The sequence below is a fragment of the Balaenoptera borealis genome, assembly GCF_965194805.1.
Source record: "Balaenoptera borealis genome assembly, chromosome: 3".
In the NCBI taxonomy this organism is placed as follows: Eukaryota; Metazoa; Chordata; class Mammalia; order Artiodactyla; family Balaenopteridae; genus Balaenoptera; species Balaenoptera borealis.
This window is the reverse complement of record NC_138866.1, coordinates 86,361,428-86,384,017: the sequence shown is the minus strand read 5'-3', so window position 1 is coordinate 86,384,017 and position 22,590 is coordinate 86,361,428. Positions and strand designations below refer to the sequence as shown.

Sequence of the window (22,590 nt, the reverse complement as noted above, 5' to 3'; positions counted from 1 at the left end):
CTATGTATCATTTTATAGTTGAGGAAACAAGCTCAGCAAGGGTGAGTTGGTGATCAAAAATTTGATCAACTTTTAAAGTAAAATTGCTTTCTCTCCAGGTTAGAAAATGGAATCCAAGGTGTAAGTGTTGTGGTTCAGAAAATATTAAATCAAAATCTTTCATAAATTAATTCTATATAAGACATAACTTTTGATAACTTCTATTGTAGTTACCATGTTCCCACCTCAGTACCTAAATTCTAACTCACAGTGGCTTATGAACTGGATTGGTGACTTAAAACTATATACAGTGGCTCCTAGGCAGGTACTGGCCTTTCAGCTGTTCATAAGCTACCCTAGAGACACATGCCATGGAGTACAGTAAACTTTGCTGAGACTCTTAAGTGTACCTTGAATGCTGTTGAGGACCAGTCATATGAATGAGCCTGATCTGCCACATAGCATCTGCATCTGAACATGAGGTACTCTTCTACACTGATCCTTCACATAGGTTCATTAAGGGTTATACTCCAACATGTAAATTTCCCACAATAAAATACAATATGATATACATTGCACTTGATCCAAAATGATAAAACTGCAACTTGAAAAAAAAAAGACATCTTTATTGAAGTAAGTTAATCCAGTGCGTAGGTCTGAGAAAACACAAATCAGTTGGTTAGGGCAATAAGAGCCTCTACCACGTTCCCCAAGTGTTCCCTCAAGCTCCGTTCTGCTGCTGCTCGCGAGATCTCCATCTCTGTCATCTGCAGGAAAAGGATCAATGATTTTACCTAAGTCTCCTCCCGGGCATTAATGTGCCAGCAAAACATTCGGACTCTACTTGTTTCAGGAAACAACCCAAATTAAAGAAATCTCCCCCACCCATACACTAGTTAGACATTACTACTCACTATCAGCTCCAGATCTTCCTTCTTGATAGTGACTTTTGCCAGTTCCTTCTCCCTGCAAATATTCATGTACTTAGTCCTCATTCTTTACCTCCACCATAAACTCCCAGAAAGGATTTTTTCCAGCTATGCCTTACAAATAAATGACTCTTGGTAAACACTGTTGACTGAAAATACAAAACGACTCCCACCCTCTCACCTAACATCCCATCCCATCCCATCCCATCCCCTGGAATATTTACAGCAGGCAGCAGGTGTTGCCAGGAGGCCTTTCCTTCCACCAAGAGTAAAGTTGTAAATCTTAGATCTGCAGAAATTGGCGACAGAGTTGAAGAACAGTACAAGGTACAAAGGCCTAACGATGGCTTTTTTTGTCTGGGGGAAAGAGGGGGGCCCGTAGGTAAAACGACTTACCGCTCCTGTTTGGCTTTCTGCTCCCGGGACCGTCTATCCCCAATCACGGACATGGCCTACGGGAAAGACAGATCTAGTTACTGCTCTGCTACCCACAATTCCTAATAATCTAAAATACCAGTAACAAGCGGGTGGGGTGTGTATTCACGATGACGAGCGTACCAGGAACCGGGACCTACGTTTAATTCAACTCTGTGCACCTGAGACCCATTTTAAACCCAATCTCCATCAAGTTCCTTTTCGCAAGCGGCGGGCTCCAATGACGGTTCAGTTTCCCTCTTATCTCCTCCCACCATGGAAATCGAGACCCATGGAGCTGGGCTTCCAGTTTCAGCCTCCAAGCCCCTTCTGCTCTCATCCCTCCCAGACAGGATCCCGGCCAACCTCACCGTCTCCAGATTGGAACTCTGGATCTCCTTCTCTTCCGCATAGTCGGTGACTCGCTCCAGGTCCGCCGCCCCACTGTCATGTTTCCGTGGCTTCTCTGGAGGCCGCTCCGGGCCGCTGGTCTCAGTCTCCAACTCTAGCTCCACGTCCCCCTCGGTCGCCATGTCGATCCCACCGCGCCGCCCCAGAGGCCCGGCCCCGCCTCAGGAAGACTTCCGGTAACTGCCTCGCAACTTCCGCCGGGAGAGGAGGAGGCGGGATCGGCCCTGGGCCACACCTTCTTTGGTGCTCTGGTTCTAGAAGCTTCAGCGAGGAAACCAGTACGCCTCTCAGACTTCCTTTCGGGCTTCTAGTGTTGCTTTCTGCCAGGCCGTGTCCCAGACCTAACCCGTCACCAGTCCAGGCCTTCCCATCCTTACCTCCTCTTCACCTAGGTCCAGCCCACACACCCCAAGGAATTCTGATCAAGACGGATGACGTCTAATCCTAAACCAATTAAGAATGCTAGTCTACAAGCCAGATATGCAAACTGCTCCCTAATCTGGGGAGAACAGGCTGAGTGGCCCAAGGACCCTGGGGAGAAAGTAGTTTCACAGGGACATTTGCATTTACCACATCCTGAAGGTCGGTGTTCTTTTCCTGATGTCCCTCCCCATTCTGCCTTAAACTGGGTGACCAGCCCCGGCACAGCAGGAGTCCAATGGGCTGAGGACAAAAGAAAGGTACTACTTTCTCATCTGCCTTCCATCTGATGGACCTGGGCCTAATCCCTGGGATAAGGATGGTGGGTGCAAAGGCGGTCACAAGCCCCAGCACCTCCCTCCGCCTGGCACAGCAACGCAGTGGAGTCTGCAGTGTCATAGTGAGTCTTCCCTTCTATCAGGTGAGAGGGTACTTGGGCAGAGAGCTCCCTGGAGCAAGCACTATCTGAAAAAGTGGAAGGGAATGGTGGCTGAAGCTGGGGAGGAAAACCCATGGGAGCTGATAAAGATGATAGGCCTTCCTTTCACTTCTGAGGCCCTTCTGCTTCTTTGCCTCTAAGACTACTGATCACTAAACCTCTCCTCCCATGTACCCGGTACCGGATGTTTAGATCCTGGGAAAGATTAGAGGCCAGATGTGACTTAGGCTTTTAGAAAGTTCTGCTCAAGCCTGCAGTTAAGCTCTTATGATGAAAGCTCTACTTGATGTCAGTGGAAGGCAATCCTAAATAGCTTGGAACCAGACAGTCTGAGAATTCCTGAGTGAAAGGAGAGAAGAGAAGGGAGGGGGAAATTTTGGAATTCAGCCTCTTGGGTTAACCTCACATGTACATTAATGTAAGCCTTTCCTCAGCAAATCTCCACCTTGCTGCCCTGCATCTGCTGTACCCTCAGGTGTTCTGCTGTGGGCCTGCTCCCTGTACCTGCTGCTGCCATCCTAGGTGGCCCCCTCTCACGGAGTCTCCTTGTAGCCGCCTGTTCTACATCCTCCTCCATGTGGGGACCTCAGCAGTCTGCTGCCTCCTGCTGTCAAGGATGGTAGTGGAAAGAGTCTGGGGCAAGGCACGTGGGGTAAGTGGGAGGAGGTTGGGGTGCAGCAGGACAGGATAAAAGGAGAAACCCTGAGATAAACAAGAGATTCAGGTTGGGGGAAAGGGACAAATGAGCGGACATACCCTTAAGAAGAAGGTACTTCTCTATGCATAATGACTTGCCCAGCCATTTCTCACATGTACCTTCCCTCCAGATCCAGATGCCCTCAGGGCTTTGTGCCCATCTGTTTGGCCACTCTCACTGCCCAGTGCTCAGCAGCTCTGGGGCTGTATACCAAGTATGTGCAGGAACTGCCACCTTCCACCTGCTGCAGGCTGTGCTGTTGGTCGACCTCCACTCCCCCACCAGCCTGAGAGCACAGCTGCATAAGAGGTGTGTGTGTATTCTTTGGGTGGGGAGGGGATGAGGAGGGAAGTAGACATAAGCTGAGTAAAGGAAATTCCATGATGAAGTAATAGCACTGTAAAAAGACAGAAAACAGGTTAAAGTCCCTGCTTCCACTATACTTGCTGTGTGACCACAAGCCACTTATCCTCTTTGACATTCTAGTTTCTGAAATGGAGATAACAGTGGGGTTACTATATACAAATCTTTTGTCAACTCTAAAACATTGTCCGGATGTTTTTATTTAGGTATCTGCAAGTCAGAATTTGGAATGGGCTGTGATGGGCCTATCTCCAGCCCCTCTCACATGGGACTGGTTCCTCCCTTCCTATACTTAGTTGTCTCTTCTCTCCCTTCCTATAGTTCTGCTTTCTCCTTTGCCTTCCTCCATTGGCACTGTTCACTCTCCTTTGCCTTTTCTTCTGAGTCTGGTTTTCTCTTTCCCTCTTAACCACCTTCTGGCTCCTCAAGCTGCTGTTCCTGCTAGGTCTCTGTGCTGTTGCCTTCTGCATGCCTGATGAGCATCTCTTCCCAGGTACCTTCCATCTCATCCTGATCAGCAGAAGTAAGCTAAAAGATTTTCTAAGAAAAAAAGAGGGCAGGAAGAGGACCAGGAGTAATGATATGATCAGCTACATTTTCCCACTGGTGCCTCACTTGCAGCCTGGCATTACATTGGCATCTGTAGAGGCTTCACATTCATCCTGCTGCAGTTGGTGCTTATTACAGCCTTTGCCCATTCCTGGAACAAGAACTGGTAAGGAGGACATAACCCTAAAGGCTTCCTGAGAAGTCTGACATTACTAGACCCCGTTGGGTTGGGCAAAGGACATGACAGGTTGATGGTCCCAGAGCTTCCCACTAAGCAGTATCGAAAAGCTCAGGAATGTGAAATGACTGTGGGCCAGGTGGGATGGGTAAGTCTCACCAGTCTTCTGGAAGAGGGGGAATAGCTGATAATGGGTAAAAAGAAGAGTTGGAGCCCCAAGCCATTGCCTATCTCCCACCCCTAGGCAAACAGGTGCAGCCCAAGACTGCCCCTGGTTCCTAGCTGTGCTGCTGACCACCCTAGGATTCTACAGCATGGCAGGTGTAGCAGCTGTGCTTCTGTTCCACTACTACACACCCAGATGGCTGCCTGCTCAACAAGATGCTGCTTAGTCTGCACCTTTGTTGCTGTGGTCTCCTCTCCTTCCTCTCCATCGCTCCCTGCATCCGCCTCAGTGGATACATGCCTTGCAACATTCCAGATTTTGGGGACCTTTAGTATAGCAAATTTCATTAGCCTCCCTACCTCAGTCAATTCTCTGCTTCCCCCAAAGGGTGGGGGGACAGAAGTACAAGTGAGGGTAGAAGTAAAGGAAATTACTACCCTGTAGGCTAAAGCAAGGATTCCCATTCTCCCCAGAGCAGCTCCACTCTGGCCTTCTACAAGCCTCTGTCATCAGCTGCTCTATCATGTACCTGACATTCTCTGCACTGTCCAGCCGTCCTCCAGAGAGTGGTAAGGACAGGACATGGATTTCCCCATGCTAAAACCTTTTTTGCTCCTGCCAAATACCTAACTCTTTGTTCTTACCACCTTTCTCTTCTGTTGCCCCTTCTCAGTAATCCTTCAAGGACAGAATCACACTCTGTGCCTGCCTGGCCTGAGTAAAATGGAACCCCAAACACCAGATACTTCTCTGGCAGTGTTGAGTGCTGGCATCATGTATGCTTGTGTGCTTTTTGCTTGATGCATAAAGGTGTCAAGGGAAAGGTGTGAGAAAAGGGAGGATGCTCAAAAGGACAGGGAACGATGGTCAGGAGACTGTCTTGGACCACGGTTTATTTAAACTTTAGAGCAAGATAAGAGGAAAGCTCCCCATGAACAAAGACAACTTCTAAGAATAGCACTTGTCAGATGATCTGTATGAGATGAAGGGGGTAGGGGAAATGACTTGAGAATTTTTAAATGTATAAAGACTTCAGGGCCCTCACATGAAAAGATTTCTAAATCTTTGGTGGAAAAGGGCTCCAGGAGCGCAGTACCCTCCTGAGAGTTACTAATATGGACCAACCAGCTAGCAGTAAATGCCCTCAGGCAATCCTCCTGCTATTTGACTGGACCAGCTTGAGAACCATCTCTTCCTTCTCAGCAATGAGGCTTCCTACCTTGCTGAGGTATTTGGGCCCTTGTGGATTGTCAAGGTTTACAGCTGTGAGATCCAGGTGAGGATGGAGAGCTCAATATCCCCAATACCCCTCCCCCCTCACACATAGTCACAGACACACACAAATCCTATCAACCTCTACCCAGAATGCTCAGATTCTAGCTGCTATTACCTTTTATTGAGTACCCACAATGTGCTAGGTACTGTGCTAGATACTTTACATACATAATCTCATTTAATTTAATCCTCACAACAACCCTGTGAGGTAGGTATTTGCTCCATTTTACAAATGGAGAAATTGAGGCACAGAGGTTAAACATCTTACCAAAGTTCCCATAGCCAGTTGGTTATATACTGAAGCTAGAATTTGAACCCAGGTGTGCCTCCATTTTTACACCACACCAATCTTTTCAAAGAAGAGGAGTTTCCTATACTGTTACCCAGACATTCTTTTTAAAGTCATTCCAAAACATGCTGCCTTTTGTTTTACAAAAGCCCTCACTCTGTTTCTGCTGCCCTGAAACAGTGGAGCCAGAGGAAGGTGAGTGTCAAGTGAGGATCCATAAGTGTAGATTTCTGCAGAGTGCCAAAGAGCCCTCAAGTGCCTTCACAAAAGAAGATGAGGGAGGAGGGAAGAGGTGTTTCAGCAGCACTGCTGCCAGCAGTCCTTTCCTCTCTCCAGGGCAAAGAGGTGGGGCTGCCAGGCCAGCTAACCGAGAGAGCTCCAGCCCCTCCAGTGCAAGTCCAGCAGCTTTCCTATAGCTATTCTGCCTTCCACTTCGTCTTCTTCCTTGCATCACTCTATGTCATGGTTACCCTCACCAACTGGTTCAGGTAGGATGGAGGCGGGCCTGGGACACTCTTCTGAAAACCTAGCTGTTTTAGGGAAAGAGCAATTCAAGGCCAGTCCCGAGTTCTCAGGACACACACTGGGTCTACCATATGCCATACTCTTCAGTGGGGCGGTAGGACAGATCTAAAAGTCATGGCCCTGCAGATTCTCTAATCAGAGACTTTGGTTCCACAGCTATGAGGGAGCGGAACTGGAAAAGACTTTCACCACAGGTAGCTGGACTACCTTCTGGGTCAAGGTTGCCTCATGCTGGGCCTGTGTACTCCTCTATCTGGGGCTACTACTGGCACCATTCTGTTGGTCCCCAACCCAAGATCCCCAGCCTCCTCTTCAGGCGACACTGTCATCGCGTCAGTATTGCCAGATAACAAATATCCAGTCTAGGTACTTTTAACAAACTGGGGTTCCCTTCAAGTTGTACCCCTAGTCTTGACTCACAGGAGCTGTCCAGCCCAACAAATACCGCAAGGACATAATGGGTAGTTACCTCCCTTTAGGCTGAAGTCAGTAGTATGTCTGACTTGAAAAAAGTGGCCATACACACCCTAATGCCCTGGGCAGAGTATCTGACTCGCTGGAGCTACCGTTATGTATTCACCCCAGCTCAAGAGCCTGACTCCCAAGTCAGTAGCTCAGGAACCAGCAGACAGTGCGGCACCAGCTCCTTCCTGGCTCTCATGGTGGAGATGGGGGCAGGGAAAGACCAACAGGGACTGAAGACTTACTTGGCTCTGCCCTTGGAGATAAAAAGGAAAATAAGGAATTCAGCCCTGGGTACAGGGATTTAAGAAGCCCAGAACCCTAGAACAAACCAGGACACAGGAAGAAAGGAGCACAGAGACTACCCTAGGTTTTAATCCTGATGTTGAGGTCAAAGGAAATGGGACGACAAAAACCACCCTCACATGAGGAATGACAGAACAGAAGAGAATGTGACCACTTGAGAGCAGCTAACCATGGGAAGTCAGTGAGCAGCAGGATCTGGGCCAACTTCCAAGCAGGCAAACAAACTGAGGAAGAATGAGGAAGAGGGGCATAAATTTAGGTCTTGCAGCCTTCCTTCTTAGGACCTCAACTCCATCCGTAGGATGATATTCAGGGTCTGAGTGGGGGACAAAAAAAAAATCACAGAAAAGAAGTCCCTAAGGCTCTTAGAGGATTTCTCTACCACATACCCAGAATACCTGTTTGTTGCAGTACAAAAAAGAATTTTTTCCTGTGATGTTTCACTTAGTCTACATATCCACATCCTTTCAGAGTCTGAAGTTCTCTCCCCTCTTGGTGGGAAAGGGCAGCCATTCCTCCATCCCCATCCCCCCGAATCCCCAGTCAAACCAGGCGCTCAAGGAATTACAAAGCTACTTTTAATACTTTGGGGTGACCCCACAGGAATAAAAAACACTGGGAAGGGGTAACCCCCTCACCCCCAGGAGTGGCCCAGGGGCAGAGAGGCTACCTGAGGGGAAGGAAGCACAAAAGGGACTCGCTGCAGACTCAGGGCAAAGGGAATGCCATCGGTGCTGGGACCTGTGAGCACTACAGGAGAAAACGCGAGCGTGGTGGGACTGGCTCCAGGCACACAGGCGAAGGGCAAGAGGGTTGGACACGAAGCCACAAAGCTACTTGGGTTCCTCCTTCTTCTCGTTTGCCTTTTTCTGCTTCTGCTGCATGATCTCCGAGTCCCTGGGGGTAGAGATGATGGGGCACTGGGAGGTACCAGAGGGCAAAAAGGACAAGATGCAGGGGGATGAAGGGCACAAAGGATAAGATGGAAGTGGATGGGACAAAATTCAGCATGTGGCTGCTGTATTCCCACCCTAGGAGAACAAGAGGAAGAGAGCTGAGGCTCAAAAGGCAATCAGTCTCTATCTGGCTATTGCCCAAGGGGTCAGAAGTCTGGCCACACAGGCCCAAGGCTATTCTGCACTGAGTACCACACCCAGCAACACCAGTGAGAAGGCTGGGAGAAGGGAGAACAAATGAACAGCAAGGAGGGCCAAAAGTACTGGGCTGTCATAACCACTACTGCATTTGAAATGTGAAGCTCCCTGCCCTTGCCCTTAAGGTCAGACCCGGGGGCACTCAGAAATCAGACAGAGGGCAGCACCCGCCCCAGTCCCTTCCTATAAGGCTGTGAGCTAACAATTTAGAGGGTGAGAGGAATAAAACCCTAGAGGAAACAATGCACTCTGCCCCTCACGCCTAGTCCAGATGTAAGCTCTGAGCTAACTCTCTTTCCAGGTACAACCCTTGGTCTAGACCCAGGTCTCACCCCACCCCTCCCCTCCCCTCCCTGGGGCTACCTCTGCTTGCGGGCGGCAGCAGAAAGCCCGTCATCTCGGCGCTTTCCCTTAACCGAGTCGCTCTGCTTTTTCATATTCTTCTGGCGGGCGAGCTCGCGCTGGTTACCGCCTAGAGAAAGAAGATAAAAGGTGAGACGCGAGGGCCTTTCTGGCCACACACCAGCGACCCTCTCCCCTCACCGGACACTCGTAGGGTCCAACACTTCATTGCCGGGGCGCCGACACCGGCCCTTTTCGGAGCCTAGGCTGCAGATTGGGCGGAGGGGGGACCTGCCACGGGGCAGGTCAAGTGGGGAGTGGACGGAGGACGGTCCTGAGGAGCCCGCTAGAAGCGTGCTTCAAATTTCGGGGCAGCATGGGGGCCCAGACAGGGGGTGGCGGTTATGTGTACACAGTCTGGGTCTCTGTGGGGGATGGGCAGGGATCTGGAATGGGGGGCTCTGGGTCTATCACAGGAGCGCAGGGTTTCTTCCCACACCGCAGAGCGTCGGGGAGGGCCTTTGCCTGACGAGGTGGGGAGGTTCTCAAGAAGTGTCTCGGTGGGCAAAGGGTCGATTTCCGGGCTCCAAGTGTGAGGGTCGCTAAACAGCGCTCCTAGAGAAAGGTCTCGTTGGGGTAGCCAAAACGAGGTCAATGCCGAGGTTCGGCAGTCGTGTTTAGGATGGAAAAGGAGAAAAGGGCAAGAGGAGGGGGGTCTCAGTGCTCACGGGTCATGGCGACGGCAGCAGCTCCGGCCTGCCTCCGTTGCGTCCCCTCGTTCAGTACGACGTTGCAGGCCCCGCCCCTTTCTCGAACCGTAACGAAGTTGTCTTTTCCTCCCCGCCCCTTCGAGCCCGGGAGCCGATTCCCATTGGACAGGAAGAAACACGTGGGGTCCGCGAGCCACGCTGGAGGTCGGGCGGATAAGGGGCGGAGGTTCGCAGGCCGAGCGCGCTGCGTGGGGCGGGGCTTTCCGAGCAAGTCGTTAGGTCGGGAGGGGAGAAAGTAGGCCAGGTCACGTGGGCAGATTGGGGTGGGGGGAAGGGGTGAGGGTGGCGATGTGGCGCTCCCGCGGGCTTGGGCACGTGACCTAGCAGAGTGCCCTCATATGGGGACGGTTTGGGACACGGACAGACTCACTCAGAGGGAACGTAGGGGGAACAGAGGGCTGCGGGTTCGTGGGGGCTGAAATGGTCCGGCCGGTGCTGTTACCAAGACTCTGGGACTAAACTTGCCCCTGTTACCTAGGATCCCCCCCCAACCAACCACCTGTTTAGACACTTGAGTTTGCATACTATGTAAAATCGTGTACAAACGCAACTTCAGAAATCCCTTTCTAACCACATTGTTCCCCCATCCCAAACTCCTCCAGTATAGAAATTCGCATCCACATCCCATATGTCCTAAAACTTTGGTCCTGTTCATAACCCCATAGAAGCTTCAAATATGTAGCTTGGAAGTATTGGAGGACCCCAAAATCACGGACTATGGAGTTGGATCAGGGACTAAGAGATTGGAAAATCGACATGCAATGTCCATTTCTCCCTCTGACATTTCCCCACTGTACTGTACTATCTCCACCATCTCCACTAACCACACCTCGTTTGTAATTCGTAATTGAATAGGGCGGGAAGCTTAGATTTCCCACTAAAATCGCTCTCATTCCCAGTTTCACTAATCTATGTACAAGACTCCCCACCAGTCCCAAGGAATTCACGGGATAAAGGAGAAATGCTTAGGAAATCTCACAGGAAAGGACTGATTGTAAATTTTAACTTCTGATTCTCTTCAGCTAGTGCCCACAGCAGAACCAAGCTGAGGCTGGCACTTGAGACTGGCTTCTTTCTCAACATAGAGCTGAGGGAAGACAATAAACCTCATTCACTACCATCCTCACAATTTTTGCCATACCCAGGTATCACTTGAACTACTACTATTTATTACTTTAAAATTTTTTACCAGGGTTGGTTTTTTTTCTTTTTTGGCTGTGCTGTGTGGCTTGTGGGGATCTCAGTTCTCCCACCAGGGATTGAACCTGGGCCTCTGCAGTGAAAACACCAAATCCTAACCACTAAACCACGAGGGAACTCCCTGTATCAGTTTCAAATGAAGGATATAACCCAAACTTCATATTCCTTTAGTAAACTTTAAATCAGTATCACCTGCCCACAAAGAGAAAGTAACTATAAAAGGAAATACAATGGAAAGGAAATATATTATTAAATTCTACCAAAATAACATCACTGTCAAAGCTACTGAACCTGGGGCCTGCCCTCTCTTTCTCAGAGAGAGAAATTAACAAGTGTTATAGAGGTAATAAGGCATAAGTCTTCCAAACTGAAGCTTTTTCTTGACGTCATCAGAATATTGAAAAGCATTTAATTTTTATACTTTCAGTGTTACTTACTGCTATGTCTCTATACTATTAAAATTACTTCTTATATCACCAGTAGCATATATCCCACCCTTTGGTACATACCAAATGTAATAGATCAACATTGGTGGCACACATAACAATGTGCAAATTCTGACTCTGCCACTTACTGGATTTGGTTTTGGACAATCATTTTTTCCATGCTTCAATTCCTTTATATGAAAAATGGGAATAATATCTACCCCTTAGTGTTGTGGAAAAGATTAATATAGATAACTTAATATAAAGGACTTGGCCCATAATAGGCACTTGGTTAATGTCCTCTCCATCTCCCTTTGGCAAGTCCTAAAACCTCCTCTTCCTTCTCCAAATTCCTCTAACTCCTGAGTAGTAGCCAGTCTCTGAAATGGCCCCTAATAATCCCTCCCTTCTGGTATTCACATCCTTGTGTAATCGTCTCCCACACTAAATCAGGGTTGGTCTATGTGACCAATAGAATATGGCAGAAGTGATGGTATATCACTTCTGATGCTAAAAGACATTGCAGCTTCTGCTTTCCTTTCTGTCTTGGATCACTGGCTCAGGGAGAGCCAGCTGCCATGTCAGGAGGAGAGGCCCATGTGGTGAAGAACTGTGGCCACTGGCCAACAGCCAGAGGGCAGAGAAAATACCTCCACTTTAACTTAGCACGAGGTTGAGAGTTAGGGACCCAAGGCTCTGAGAGAAGGAGGTGAGGCAGGATTTAGGGACCCCACATATAAAGTGAGAAGATGAGGAAACTGGACTTCAAGGGTGGGGACAGCATCTGCAGACCTATAGCAACAGACTGACCACAGTTCACAAAAAGAATTTGGACTATCTGGCTTCCTAGCCCCCAGGTTCCAATGGGTCCCCTTGCATATAGAGAGACTACAGAACCAGCCCCATGGAGAAAACTGAGCTAGCCAGGGATGAGTGAAATAGTGCAGGATGAGGAAGCAAGTTCTCTTTTGGCACCTGCTACCTCTTTATCAACTCCAGCTGCTCAGGTGGGTGAGAGAGTGGAACAACCCTGTAACCAGTTTCCTCTTATTAACTCACCCCACTCTACCCCCATGCTCAAGAGTCTATTTCCAATCCTAACAGAACCTAGGCTGGTTGCCACACCTCCCTCCAGTCTAACTTTTCCAGGAATTGCCAAAGAAATCACTCATTCTTTCAACAAATATTCATTGTGTTATGCACCAACAATGTACCAACTACTGTATTAGTCATTAGGTATACAGTGATGAACAGAACATGTATATCGCCATACTCATGGAACATATAGTGTGGAGAAGAAGAAACAGCTCTCTCTCTATATATAATACATATATAGGTATTTCTGTGTGTGTGTGTGTGTGTGTGTGTATATATATATATATATATATATGTATGCAAATCAATTGTGATAATTGCTTTGAAAGAAACGAACAGATTTTACACAAGGATGATATTCAAAAGAGTTAACAGGGCACACAGCATAAGCACCTATCCATCAAAATAGATGTCAGTTTAATCTGAATAAAGACTATCTGTAAACAATTTTTCTACCTCTCCTGGTAAGAAATCGTACTACTGCTGGTTCTGTGAAGGGAGTATATCTGTAGACCCTAACTTTGATTACGGAAGTGAAGCAAGTGATAACTGAGCTGAGACAAAAGGAGGAGGATTTAGCCAGGGCAAGGGGTGGGAGGAGGCGGGGGAGAACATTTTAGGAGAGGAAACAGCGTGTGTGAAGGCCCTAAGGTCCTGCTCCCTCAGGCCATCCCATCAGGAGCCACAAGTTTAGTGGATAGGTAACAGGCTGGATAGGTAGGTAGTAGGAGAGTCACTAATGCCTAGTGAGCATGGTATGAAACTAGGTCAGGAAGAAGGTAGGGTAGTGATATGATCTGAGTCACTACTGCTAATACCACTACTCGCTAACATTGAGCGCTTATTAAGTATATTAAGTTTACTTTTCTTATTTGGGCCTTACAATGACCTTTTGAGGTGTCATTATTCCCTTTCTACCTATTTAGAAACTTTGGCACAGGCAGGTTAAATAACTTTCCCAAGGAAGCACAGGTAATAAAGTGTGGGGCTGAAGGTTTAACCCAGTCCCTGCTCTTCAGCAGCAAGATGTAAATTTTGAAGAGATCACTCCGTGGAAGGAAAGTGGATTAGAGCAGGTAAATGGAAATGGGGAGACCAGTCAGGAGGCTATCACAGAGATCCAGGATGCTAGGCCTAATTGGGTAACAGATAATTGAAATGCAGTTCAGACCAATTTGGGCAAAAGGGGGAATTTGTTGGCTTACATAACCAAACTGGGGCATGGGCTGGGGTGTGAATGACTAAAACCGATGACAGGGGGATGCCTCCCCATCTCTTTGCTTTATTTTCTCAGATCCAGATCCCTTGACATGATAGGAAATGGCCACCAATGGTCCCTGCCCTCACATATCACAGTGTGTCCAAGAGAGAGGGTCTGAGTCTCTTCCTTTAAATTTAGTTTTTAAAACCCCAGGACAGGACTCTGATGGTTTAGGTGCCTACCTTTGTGGTGAGGAGGTGGTGTGGGGCAGGATATAATGAGAGCAGCCCCCACCAGAACCATATGGATAGTATGGGGAAGGAACAGGTTTATCAAAGAAAGGGAGTTTGTTCCCCAGAAAAGGAGGATGCTAGACAGATCAAACAAAAGATGTCCATTACATCAGGGAACAGAAGATAGCCACTTGGACCAAAATGGTGGCAGCAGAAATGGCAAAAGTGTGCAGCTTCAAAATATATTTTGGGTATTCAGTTAGAGAGGAAGATACTATTGATTTCTGGGTTCTTCATCAAATATTAAGCATACACCTATTAAGTGCCAGACACTTCTAGGCAGTGGGTATACAGTGGTGAACAAAACTGACATGGTTTTGACCTCATGAAGTTAACACTTTAGTGGAGGAGACTTACAATTCACAAGTAGCCAAACCAAACAGTATGAAGTTACAACTTGTGTTAAGTGTTAAAAGAAAAACAAAATTGCAAGGACAAAGAATAATGGGAGAGACCCACTTCTGTGGTGACTTTTTTTTTTTTTTTGGCCACGCAACGCAGCTCATGGGATCTTAGTTCCCCGACCAGGGATCAAACCCAGGCCCTTGGCAGTGATAGCATGGAGTCCTAACCACTGGACCACCAGGGAATTCCCTGTGGTGAGTTTTAAACTGAGGCCTGTAGGAAAAGTAGAAGAAGGCTCCAGCAGTGCAGTTGAATTCCAAACATTTCTAACATCCCTCCTTTAACAAAGAAGAGCAATACAGTTTTAGGAAATTTTTTCCCTCCCTATATTCCAAGAGTGGTCCTGAATGGCTAAGTCAATCAAAGTAAACTCATCACTCTTAGCATTACTGGCTCAGGATTGCCTAAACCATGCATGATATTCACCTTGTGACAGTTATAGGTTTAGGAGTTAGCATATGACCTAAATTGGCCTTATCAGACCAAAGGGAAGGACTTTTGTTCCATTGTGGAGACAGACAGTACTCTCTCCCACTGACTTGAATAAGGATTCACATAACCCTTACTGCTTTTGGCTTCTATGACCTTGAAGGACACGCCTTAGGTTGAAGCAAAGTGAGTGGCAGGAGGAAACTTGGTCCCTGATGATGCTCTTGGGCCACTGAATACATCAACTGTAATATTTGTTCTCTCTCTGAGCTTCCTGCTATGAGAACCACCATACGTATTTGTTTTTTGTGTAAGCTGCCTTGAGTCAGATTTCTGTAACTTCTGCCAAATACATTTTAAGCAATACACAGACAATAGAAATAGCATATGCCAAGAACCTGAGATGGGAAAAAGCTTGAATAATTAGAGAAATTACAGGGATCACATAATGAAATGATCCAGTAAGATTATCTTAAAGTGCAACCAGCCCTCTCCATGCATATTAAGCTTCTAGTCAGATTTTAGTGCCTTGCTTGTAGAGATGAGTAGATAGCTGAGGATCAGCAAGCATTGGAGAAAACACTTTTAGCATAAAAATAGGCCAAAACAAAACAGAAACAGAAAATAAGGTCTTAGAGGATCAGAAACAATTCCAGAAACAAAAGAAAGTGGGAGGGGGGACTATAATTAGTACCCTTAGAAATGAAGAGGATATTGAACAAAAACAGGGGAGCTATAAAAAACAAACATTCAGAGAATAATAAAGAACTCTTGGAAATTAAAAATACGATAAAAGCATTGGAAGATAAAACTTGAAGAAATAGTCAAGAAAATTGGGCAAAAAGATAGTGATGGAGAGGAAAAAATTTAAAAATTAGGCAATCAGTTCAAGAGGTCCAACATCTGTGTTATATGAGTTTCAGAATGAGAGGAAAGAATGAGAGGGGGCCCACTGAGTGCCCAGCACAAAGAATAAGAAAAGATCGATGCCACAACATACTAGAACACTGGAGTCAAAGAGAAGATCCTAAAGGTTTCTGAGATACAAAATAGGTCACATACAAAGGATGAAGAATCAGAATTACTTCAGACTTGTCAGCAGCAACACTGGAATCCAAAAGACAGTGAGTGATGTCATCAAATATCTGAAGAAAAATAACAACCAAATTTTTTTACCCAGTCAAGCTATCAATTAAGTAGAATAGAATAAAGACACACAGTTTCAAAGGACTTATCTACCATGCACCCTGTCCAGGAATCTATTGGAGATGTACTCCACCAAAATGAGGGGGTAAATCAAGGAAAAAAGTAGTAGAATTCAGGAAAAAAGGGCATCCAATATAGGAGATAAGGAAATCCCCAGGCTGTTTGAAGGGAGACCCCAGGATGATAACTTTGCAGCAGGCTTAGAGAAGCAACTATTTCAGAGTGGAACAGGAGAATGAAAGGGTCTGGAGGTATATATCTAAGGAAAAAAATGGAAATTTATAAAACTGATAAGTTTTATAACTGATAAAATTGATAATATAACTGATTATATTTGAATATATGAGGAGGAAATTTCCACTTCTAGAGGAACATATTAGAATTAATTGATATAAAAAAAGAATTAATTGATAATAAGTACATACAGGGGCTTCCCTGGTGGTGCAGTGGTTGAGAATCCACCTGCCAATGCAGGGGACAAGGGTTTGAGCCCTGGTCCGGGAGGATCCCACATGCTGCGGAGCAACTGGGCCCGTGTGCCTCAACTGCTGAGCCTGCGCTCTGGAGCCCACGAGCCACAGCTGCTGAGCCTGCCTGCCACAGCTGCTAAAGCCCGTGCGCCTAGAGCCTGTGCTCTGCAACAAGAGAAGCCACCGCAATGAGAAGCCCACGCACAGCAACGAAGAGTAGCCCCCTCTCCCCACAACTAGAGAAAGCCCATGTGAAGCAAGAAGACCCAATGCAGCCAAAAATTAACTAATTTTTTTTAAAAAGTCAAATTTAGGGAGTTCCCTGGAGGTCCAGTGGTTAGGATTTGGTGCTTTCATTGCTGTGGCCTGGGTTCAATCCCTGGTGGGGGAACTAAGATCTCAGAAGCTGCGGGGTGTGGCCAAAAAATAAAAATCAACTTTATTGAGGTATAATTTACAGACATTAAAATAGATACATTTTAAGTGTGCAATTTGATGAGTTTTGACAAATGTATAGATAATTTGATTTAGGGTGAAGGGCATTAAGGTCATCTGGGATTATGCCCGTCCAGGGATTTAGCAGAGGTATCCTAGCTAGGAAAGAGAACAACACCAGGGCTCTTGGGAGACATACCCAAACAGGGACAAGTGGAGACACCAAGGGCCGACATGAGATTGGTCCTGGGTTCTCACTGCACCAGGATCTGGACCTCCAGAATGTCTGGAAACTTCATGGCACCTCTTGGTCCTCCTGAGGGAGTGAGTCTGCTCCCTTTCACACCAGTGTCCACCAATCTCACGTGTATAGTCCAGGAAGGGAGACCTGGGACTGAGTTCTCCCTCTCCACTGCCCTGCAACTTTCCTGCCACCAACCACGGCCCCCATCTCTGCCCATCGATGCCCATCTGCTTGCGACAGCCAAGCTTCACTGCTGCCAAAAACGGGGCCTGATTTTCTCTCCATTCATAGTTAGAAACCGGCTTCGGGTTCGCCGCAGTACGTAGGGCAGGGAAAAGCAAAAGCGCTAGGCCAGGTGTTGGCGTCGGGAATCCCCCTTCGGGTCCGCCAGCCTCCGGTCCCTTGGGGCTCTTGGCGTGATGGGCTGGGCCCGACCAGCAACCAGTAGCTGTTGCTGTCTCCCGCCCCTCTGCGTCTAGAACCCTCGAGGGGTTGCAGGTTCAGCTTCACTTAGAGACCGAAACTCTCAAGTGTTCAGGTTAGGTGGAAAAACTGAGGCAGGACTGGGGACTGGTGAGAGGTCTGAAGCTGGCTGCAGACTTTCTCCCCGGAACTGGGAGAGCACCTTCCGAAAGCCCAAAAAGCGCATGCCAATCCAAGAAGAAACCGCTGGGGTCGGTGCTAACATCTGGGGGAGAGCGAAGCGCCGCCCACGCGAGCGGGAAATCCCAGAGGTGGGGCTGGCTGGGGGTGGGGCCGGGGGTGGGGTCCCGGCGGGGGGCGGGGCCTACCTGGGCTATCGGGTGTGCCAGCCTAGCCCTGCACAGCGGAGGTGGTAGTGGCCCTGGTCTGTGGCTCCCGTCCTATTTGCTCTGAACCTCGCAGCCATGGAGGGACCCCAGGAGCTTCTGAGGGGGAAGCTCCGGCTCTGCTTCACCCCCGCTGCCCGGACCAGCCTCCTGCTGCTCAGGCTCAACGACGCGGCGCTGCGGGCGCTGCAACAGTGTCAGCGGCAACAGGTACGGCCGGCCCGGGCCCCATCCTCTCCATCCCCTACCCCTCGGGAAGTAGGGCCTCAGCCGGCGACCCTGCCGAAGGGGCCTGGGGATGGGAAGCAGCATCCTCAGTCTCCGGCCTCCCCACCTCTCCAAGTGAAGCCTGCGAGGCAGGTCCCCCCACCCCACCCCCACCCCGGGCACCCGACGCCGGATCCGGGACGCTGCTTCACCTGCTCTTAGCTCAAGTCTGTGCTCTCCCCGCAGGTTCGGCCAGTGATTGCTTTCCAAGGCAACCGAGGGGTAAGCGCGGGCCTGGGGTGTGTGGAGGTGGAGTGCAGGGAGAACAGACATGGGCTCCAGAAAGGCACCGTCAGGGCGGGAGGCTGAGGGCAGTCAAGGTCTGAGGAAGTTTCGAGAATTGAACCCCAAATGGGGTGAGGGGCTGCTGGGTTGTGGTCCCAAGAGGCTGCGGTTGAAGAGACTGTGCCGTCTTAGCCTCCTGAGGAACTCAGGCCCAGCTGCACCTGGTGTGCTAATAAGCCCCGTGGGACCCATCTTCAGGCTTAGGCTGGCTCAGGGAGGAGTGGCATCGATAGTAGGAGGAACTGACTTTCATAGAGCTTACGGTCTCCTTTCACCCACAGTATTTGAGGCTCCCAGGTCCTGGCTGGTCCTGCCTCTTTTCCTTCATAGTGTCTCCGTGTGGACAGGACGGCCCTGGTGGTGGCTTGGACCTTGTGTGCCAACATTTAGGCAGGTAAGGGGAATAGGTAGCAGGTAAGAAAGAGTTTGTGCAAAGTCTGGGAAGGGGATATCCAGAGGTGCTTCAAAGTTCTCCACCTTCCTGTTTTTTGTTTGTTTTTTGTTTTAAACCACCTCTTTCCAGATCTGGGCCTAACCGCCTCCACTGCCTGGGTCCACTCAGGGAGCGCCTCACTATTTGGGCAGCCATGGATTCTATCCCAGCCCCATCTTCAGTTCAGGGTCACAACCTGACTGAAGATGCCAGAGATCATGAGAGCTGGCAGAACATGGGAGACTATTCTGCAGGAGACACAATTTCACAGCCACAGATGGCACTAGAAGAGGTAAGGCCAGAAACTGCAGGGAGTTGGGATAAGGTGGGGCAAAGCCTGAAGCCTAGGGAGCCATGTGCCCCTACCACTTTCCCTGCCAGGTGCCAGATCCACTGGCAAGCAGCCAAGAACAGTCACTCCCAGGATCCTTGAGGGAACACATGGCGCAGTGGGAAGTGAGGTACTTGGGGGCAGGGTGGGACTAATCTGGGAAGCCCTGGTATTGTCTTCTCTAATCTCCACCCTAAATGCTGTAAAAAGGGATCTAGCCCTACCCTTGGCTTCTTCTCTCCCATTCCCTCTTCAAATATCCTAGGAACCAGAGCCATCTTCCAAACAGAGAGCCTGATCAGGTACTGCCTTCCTCTGCTCGCCAGAAACACGTGGACAAGGTAAGTTGTAATAGCAAGGGTTTTTCAAAGAGAGTTGTGTCCAATGAGGCTAAAATTTAAAAATTGGGACCTTATCATTTTCATGGTCCCAGAGCTCATTATATGGAAGTAATTTTTAAGAGAAGGACAGACTAGGAGGCTTCTGGCTTACTGTTCATGTGACCGAGATATTTTCTCCAACAGAAACGTCCAGCACCTGCAGCTACTGTAAAACTAAAAGAAAAGAGGCTCAGATCTCTGTCTCTAGCTCCAAGTCCCCTACAAGGGCTGCCTAGTCAGGAGCTACAGGAGGGAGAAGATTGGGAGCAAGAAGATAAAGATGAAGACATTAGCCCCAGGCTGGTGCACAGTCCCTCAGTTCAAGCAGGTGAGTTAATGGGAGGAGGGTGAAACTGCCATAGTGGGGGAAAAAAAGCGTATCATCACCTTCATGTCTTGCTTCCTTCCTAGACTCTGAATCCCCAAGCCCTGAAGAGGTACCAGATTACCTCCTGTGAGTTCCCTGCCATTTCCAATTTTATCAAGCCTTGTGCATATGAGATATTAAGGTAAACTTCCTGGGAGCTGGAAGCTTTGGGGGGCAATGATATTGAAGGTGACAATACTCTGCTCCTGGCAGGCAATACAGGGCCATCCACAGCGCAGAACAGCACCATGCTTACAAGCAGGACTTTGAGACAGATTATGCTGAATACCGCACCCTGCATGCCCGTGTTGGGGCTGCAAGCCAAAGGTTCAGAGAGCTGGGAGCAGAGATGAAGAGCGCTCAGCGAGGAACTCCAGAACACAAGGTAAGGGCTGGATGGGCCCAGGCTAGCTCCTGAGCTCTACTGGCCGTAAACTCCTGGCTAACTGCCCATAATCCTGTTTGTTCAACGACCAACGTGACAAGCAAGCCAGTTTTGAGGGAAAAATTAGTCTGTGTAATTTGGTAGAATGAGAAGGGAAGTTCCTTCACTCCCTAAGAGAACTGGAGCTTTTTTCTTAAGGTTAAACTTGGTGCTAACATTTTCTGTTTCAGATGCTGGAAGAAAAGATAGTCCAGGAATACAAAAAGTTCAGGAAGGTAAGACCAGGCCTGGGAATGGTAGCAAAAAGGCAGAATTGACTTTTTTTTTGACATGGATGCTTTTTCTCTGCAGCGGTACCCAGGTTACAGGGAAGAAAAGCGCCGCTGTGAGTACCTGCATCAGAAATTGTCCCACATTAAAGGTCTCATCCTGGAGTTTGAGGAAAAGAACAGGGGCAGCTGAAGATGACAGAGGGCTCTTTACCCTCTGCCCAGTATGCTATGAAGGAACAAAGCAGCTATTAACTAGAATACAACTGTCTGCTCTTCTTATTGCTGAGTCCATGGTGGGAAGTAGGAGAGCTGCTCTAGGTTCTTAAGGTTTGGTTTTCATATTGCCATATTTAAATTTTTAGGGCATGGGCACAGTGCCAAGACTCCACAGCTGTGCCCAGGAGACTAGGAAAAGTAGCAGAGACTTGGCTTCTCCACCTTTAGTTCAGCCAAGTTATTTTTAAATCCTGAGAAATGATACCATTTCCAGGACAAGATACCTTGAGAACATCAGAATTTACTTGGTAGCGTCCCTTAAGAAACAATGAAAACTTTTGGTAACAGAACTAAAGGAACTTGTAATACAACTGGATATAATGGGAAAGGGCTTGGGTGTTACCCATGTACTGAAAGTGAATTCTTTTACAAACATGGCTAAAAAATTAAAACTGATTGCTTCTGTGTCAAGTTTGTTTTCCTTGAATCCTCTTACCCATGGCTGTGTATATGAACCAGTTCTGGGGCTCCCTAAAAAATCAGATCCCCAGATCCCAGCCCAGGTCTTATGAATTAGAATCTCCAAGATTATGGTTAGGCATCTTTACTTTTTCAAAGCACTATGGATGACCCTGATATATATTTTGCTATGAGGCTCTATCAAATCTTGTAATTCAGTGGTCCCCAACCTTTTCGGCACCAGGGACCGGTTTCATGGAAGACAATTTTTCCACATGCTGGGGCGAGGGGGCGGCGGTGGTTCAGGCGGTAATGCAGGCGATGGGGAGCAGCAGATGAAGCTTCGCTCACTCACCCGCCGCTCACCTCCTGCTGTGCGGCCCGGTTCCTAACAGGCCACGGACTGGCCCAGGGGTTGGGGACCCCTGTTGAAATTGGTAACTAGAGGATACAGTAGGAATAAAGCTCTCCTTTTCCAAACATGGAGGTTGAGGATCACCTGCAACTGGGGCTCCTATCTGGAATTATCCAGTAACTGAAAACTATAACTGTGGATAGGATTTGGATTGACCCACAAAAAGGAAGAGGGAAATGGTTCAGTTCATTTGAACCAAAGATCACACCAGTTGTATCCTTTTCGTTCCTCACTGTTGCATAAGGAGTGGATGTTTCACTCACAACAAGGAATGATACTGCCTTTCCCAGTTCCGCTGGAGAAGGAAGTTAATGACCACACCCTGAGCTTTGGGGGAGAGAGCTGTACCCGGCAGTGTCAGCAATTCTTGAAACAACTTGGATGGAACCCCAACCTGATGCCACACCCACACAGGGCATTTCTGGGCAGAGACTAGCCCTTGGGAGATATAAACATGCTCAGCTGCATGGCAAGGATAAACAGCAATCCATCCTTAGGGCATGGGCAGGCCAGAAACAGCCCAACAAGAAAGGTCCCTCACCTGTTCTAATCATCAGGCTAGGGTCCTGTGCAATAAACACGTGAGGATAGATAGAGATGAAATCTGGAAAGGAATTACAGGTGGTAACTGTGGACCCAGTACAGTACAGCTGTATTGACCATTATGGCAGTCACTAGCCCTACATGTGACTGTTTAATGAAAATTTAAAATATGGTTTCTAGCTACATTTCTAATGCTCAATAGCTACAGGTATTGGGCAATAAAGATTATAGAACATTTATATCACGGCAGAAAGTTCTACTGGACAGTGCTGGTCTAGAGAACCTCTGCTTCCCCACCTCGTGGAGAAAAGACAGTATAAAGGGGGCGCATTTATTGTCACTGTTCCAAATGTACAA

General features: G+C 48.1%; 4 protein-coding genes across 6 annotated transcripts; 2 read left to right on the top strand and 2 right to left on the bottom strand.

The window, feature by feature from the left end:
• Positions 1-584: 584 nt before the first annotated feature.
• On the bottom strand, positions 585-1,857 carry HYPK (huntingtin interacting protein K). The gene is made up of 4 exons (XM_082388869.1): positions 1,694-1,857; positions 1,305-1,360; positions 894-945; positions 585-746 (listed from the first exon to the last, which is right to left on the bottom strand). The coding sequence occupies exons 1-4, from the start codon at positions 1,853-1,855 to the stop codon at positions 651-653; spliced, it is 366 nt and encodes a 121-aa protein (XP_082244995.1). The 5' UTR covers positions 1,856-1,857; the 3' UTR covers positions 585-650.
• Positions 1,858-2,060: 203 nt separating this feature from the next.
• Positions 2,061-7,293, top strand: SERINC4 (serine incorporator 4). Its single transcript, XM_082385917.1, is given in 14 exon segments — positions 2,061-2,574; positions 3,068-3,244; positions 3,420-3,598; positions 4,066-4,145; positions 4,274-4,367; positions 4,624-4,729; positions 4,734-4,833; positions 5,019-5,114; positions 5,219-5,345; positions 5,749-5,871; positions 5,947-5,956; positions 6,103-6,485; positions 6,487-6,597; positions 6,791-7,293. Coding segments are annotated over 14 exon segments (1,938 nt in total). The 5' UTR covers positions 2,061-2,442; the 3' UTR covers positions 7,011-7,293.
• A 156-nt stretch (positions 7,294-7,449) lies between these two features.
• SERF2 (small EDRK-rich factor 2) lies at positions 7,450-9,781 on the bottom strand. Of its 3 annotated transcripts, none has more exons than XM_082388866.1 (4): positions 9,627-9,781; positions 8,920-9,028; positions 8,073-8,322; positions 7,450-7,718 (listed from the first exon to the last, which is right to left on the bottom strand). In XM_082388866.1, exons 1-4 carry the CDS (start codon positions 9,631-9,633, stop codon positions 7,680-7,682), a joined length of 405 nt encoding a protein of 134 aa, XP_082244992.1. In that variant the 5' UTR covers positions 9,634-9,781; the 3' UTR covers positions 7,450-7,679. The 3 variants fall into 3 exon arrangements, with proteins under 3 accessions (XP_082244992.1, XP_082244994.1, XP_082244993.1); XM_082388868.1 differs by having other exon boundaries at positions 8,073-8,299; positions 9,627-9,780; XM_082388867.1 differs by lacking the exon at positions 7,450-7,718 and having other exon boundaries at positions 7,964-8,322.
• An 8,074-nt stretch (positions 9,782-17,855) lies between these two features.
• Positions 17,856-21,287, top strand: ELL3 (elongation factor for RNA polymerase II 3). Its single transcript, XM_082388834.1, has 11 exons — positions 17,856-18,090; positions 18,334-18,369; positions 18,714-18,826; positions 18,956-19,157; positions 19,247-19,326; positions 19,462-19,537; positions 19,721-19,904; positions 19,988-20,030; positions 20,157-20,328; positions 20,559-20,603; positions 20,680-21,287. Exons 1-11 carry the CDS (start codon positions 17,959-17,961, stop codon positions 20,788-20,790), a joined length of 1,194 nt encoding a protein of 397 aa, XP_082244960.1. The 5' UTR covers positions 17,856-17,958; the 3' UTR covers positions 20,791-21,287.
• Positions 21,288-22,590: the final 1,303 nt, after the last annotated feature.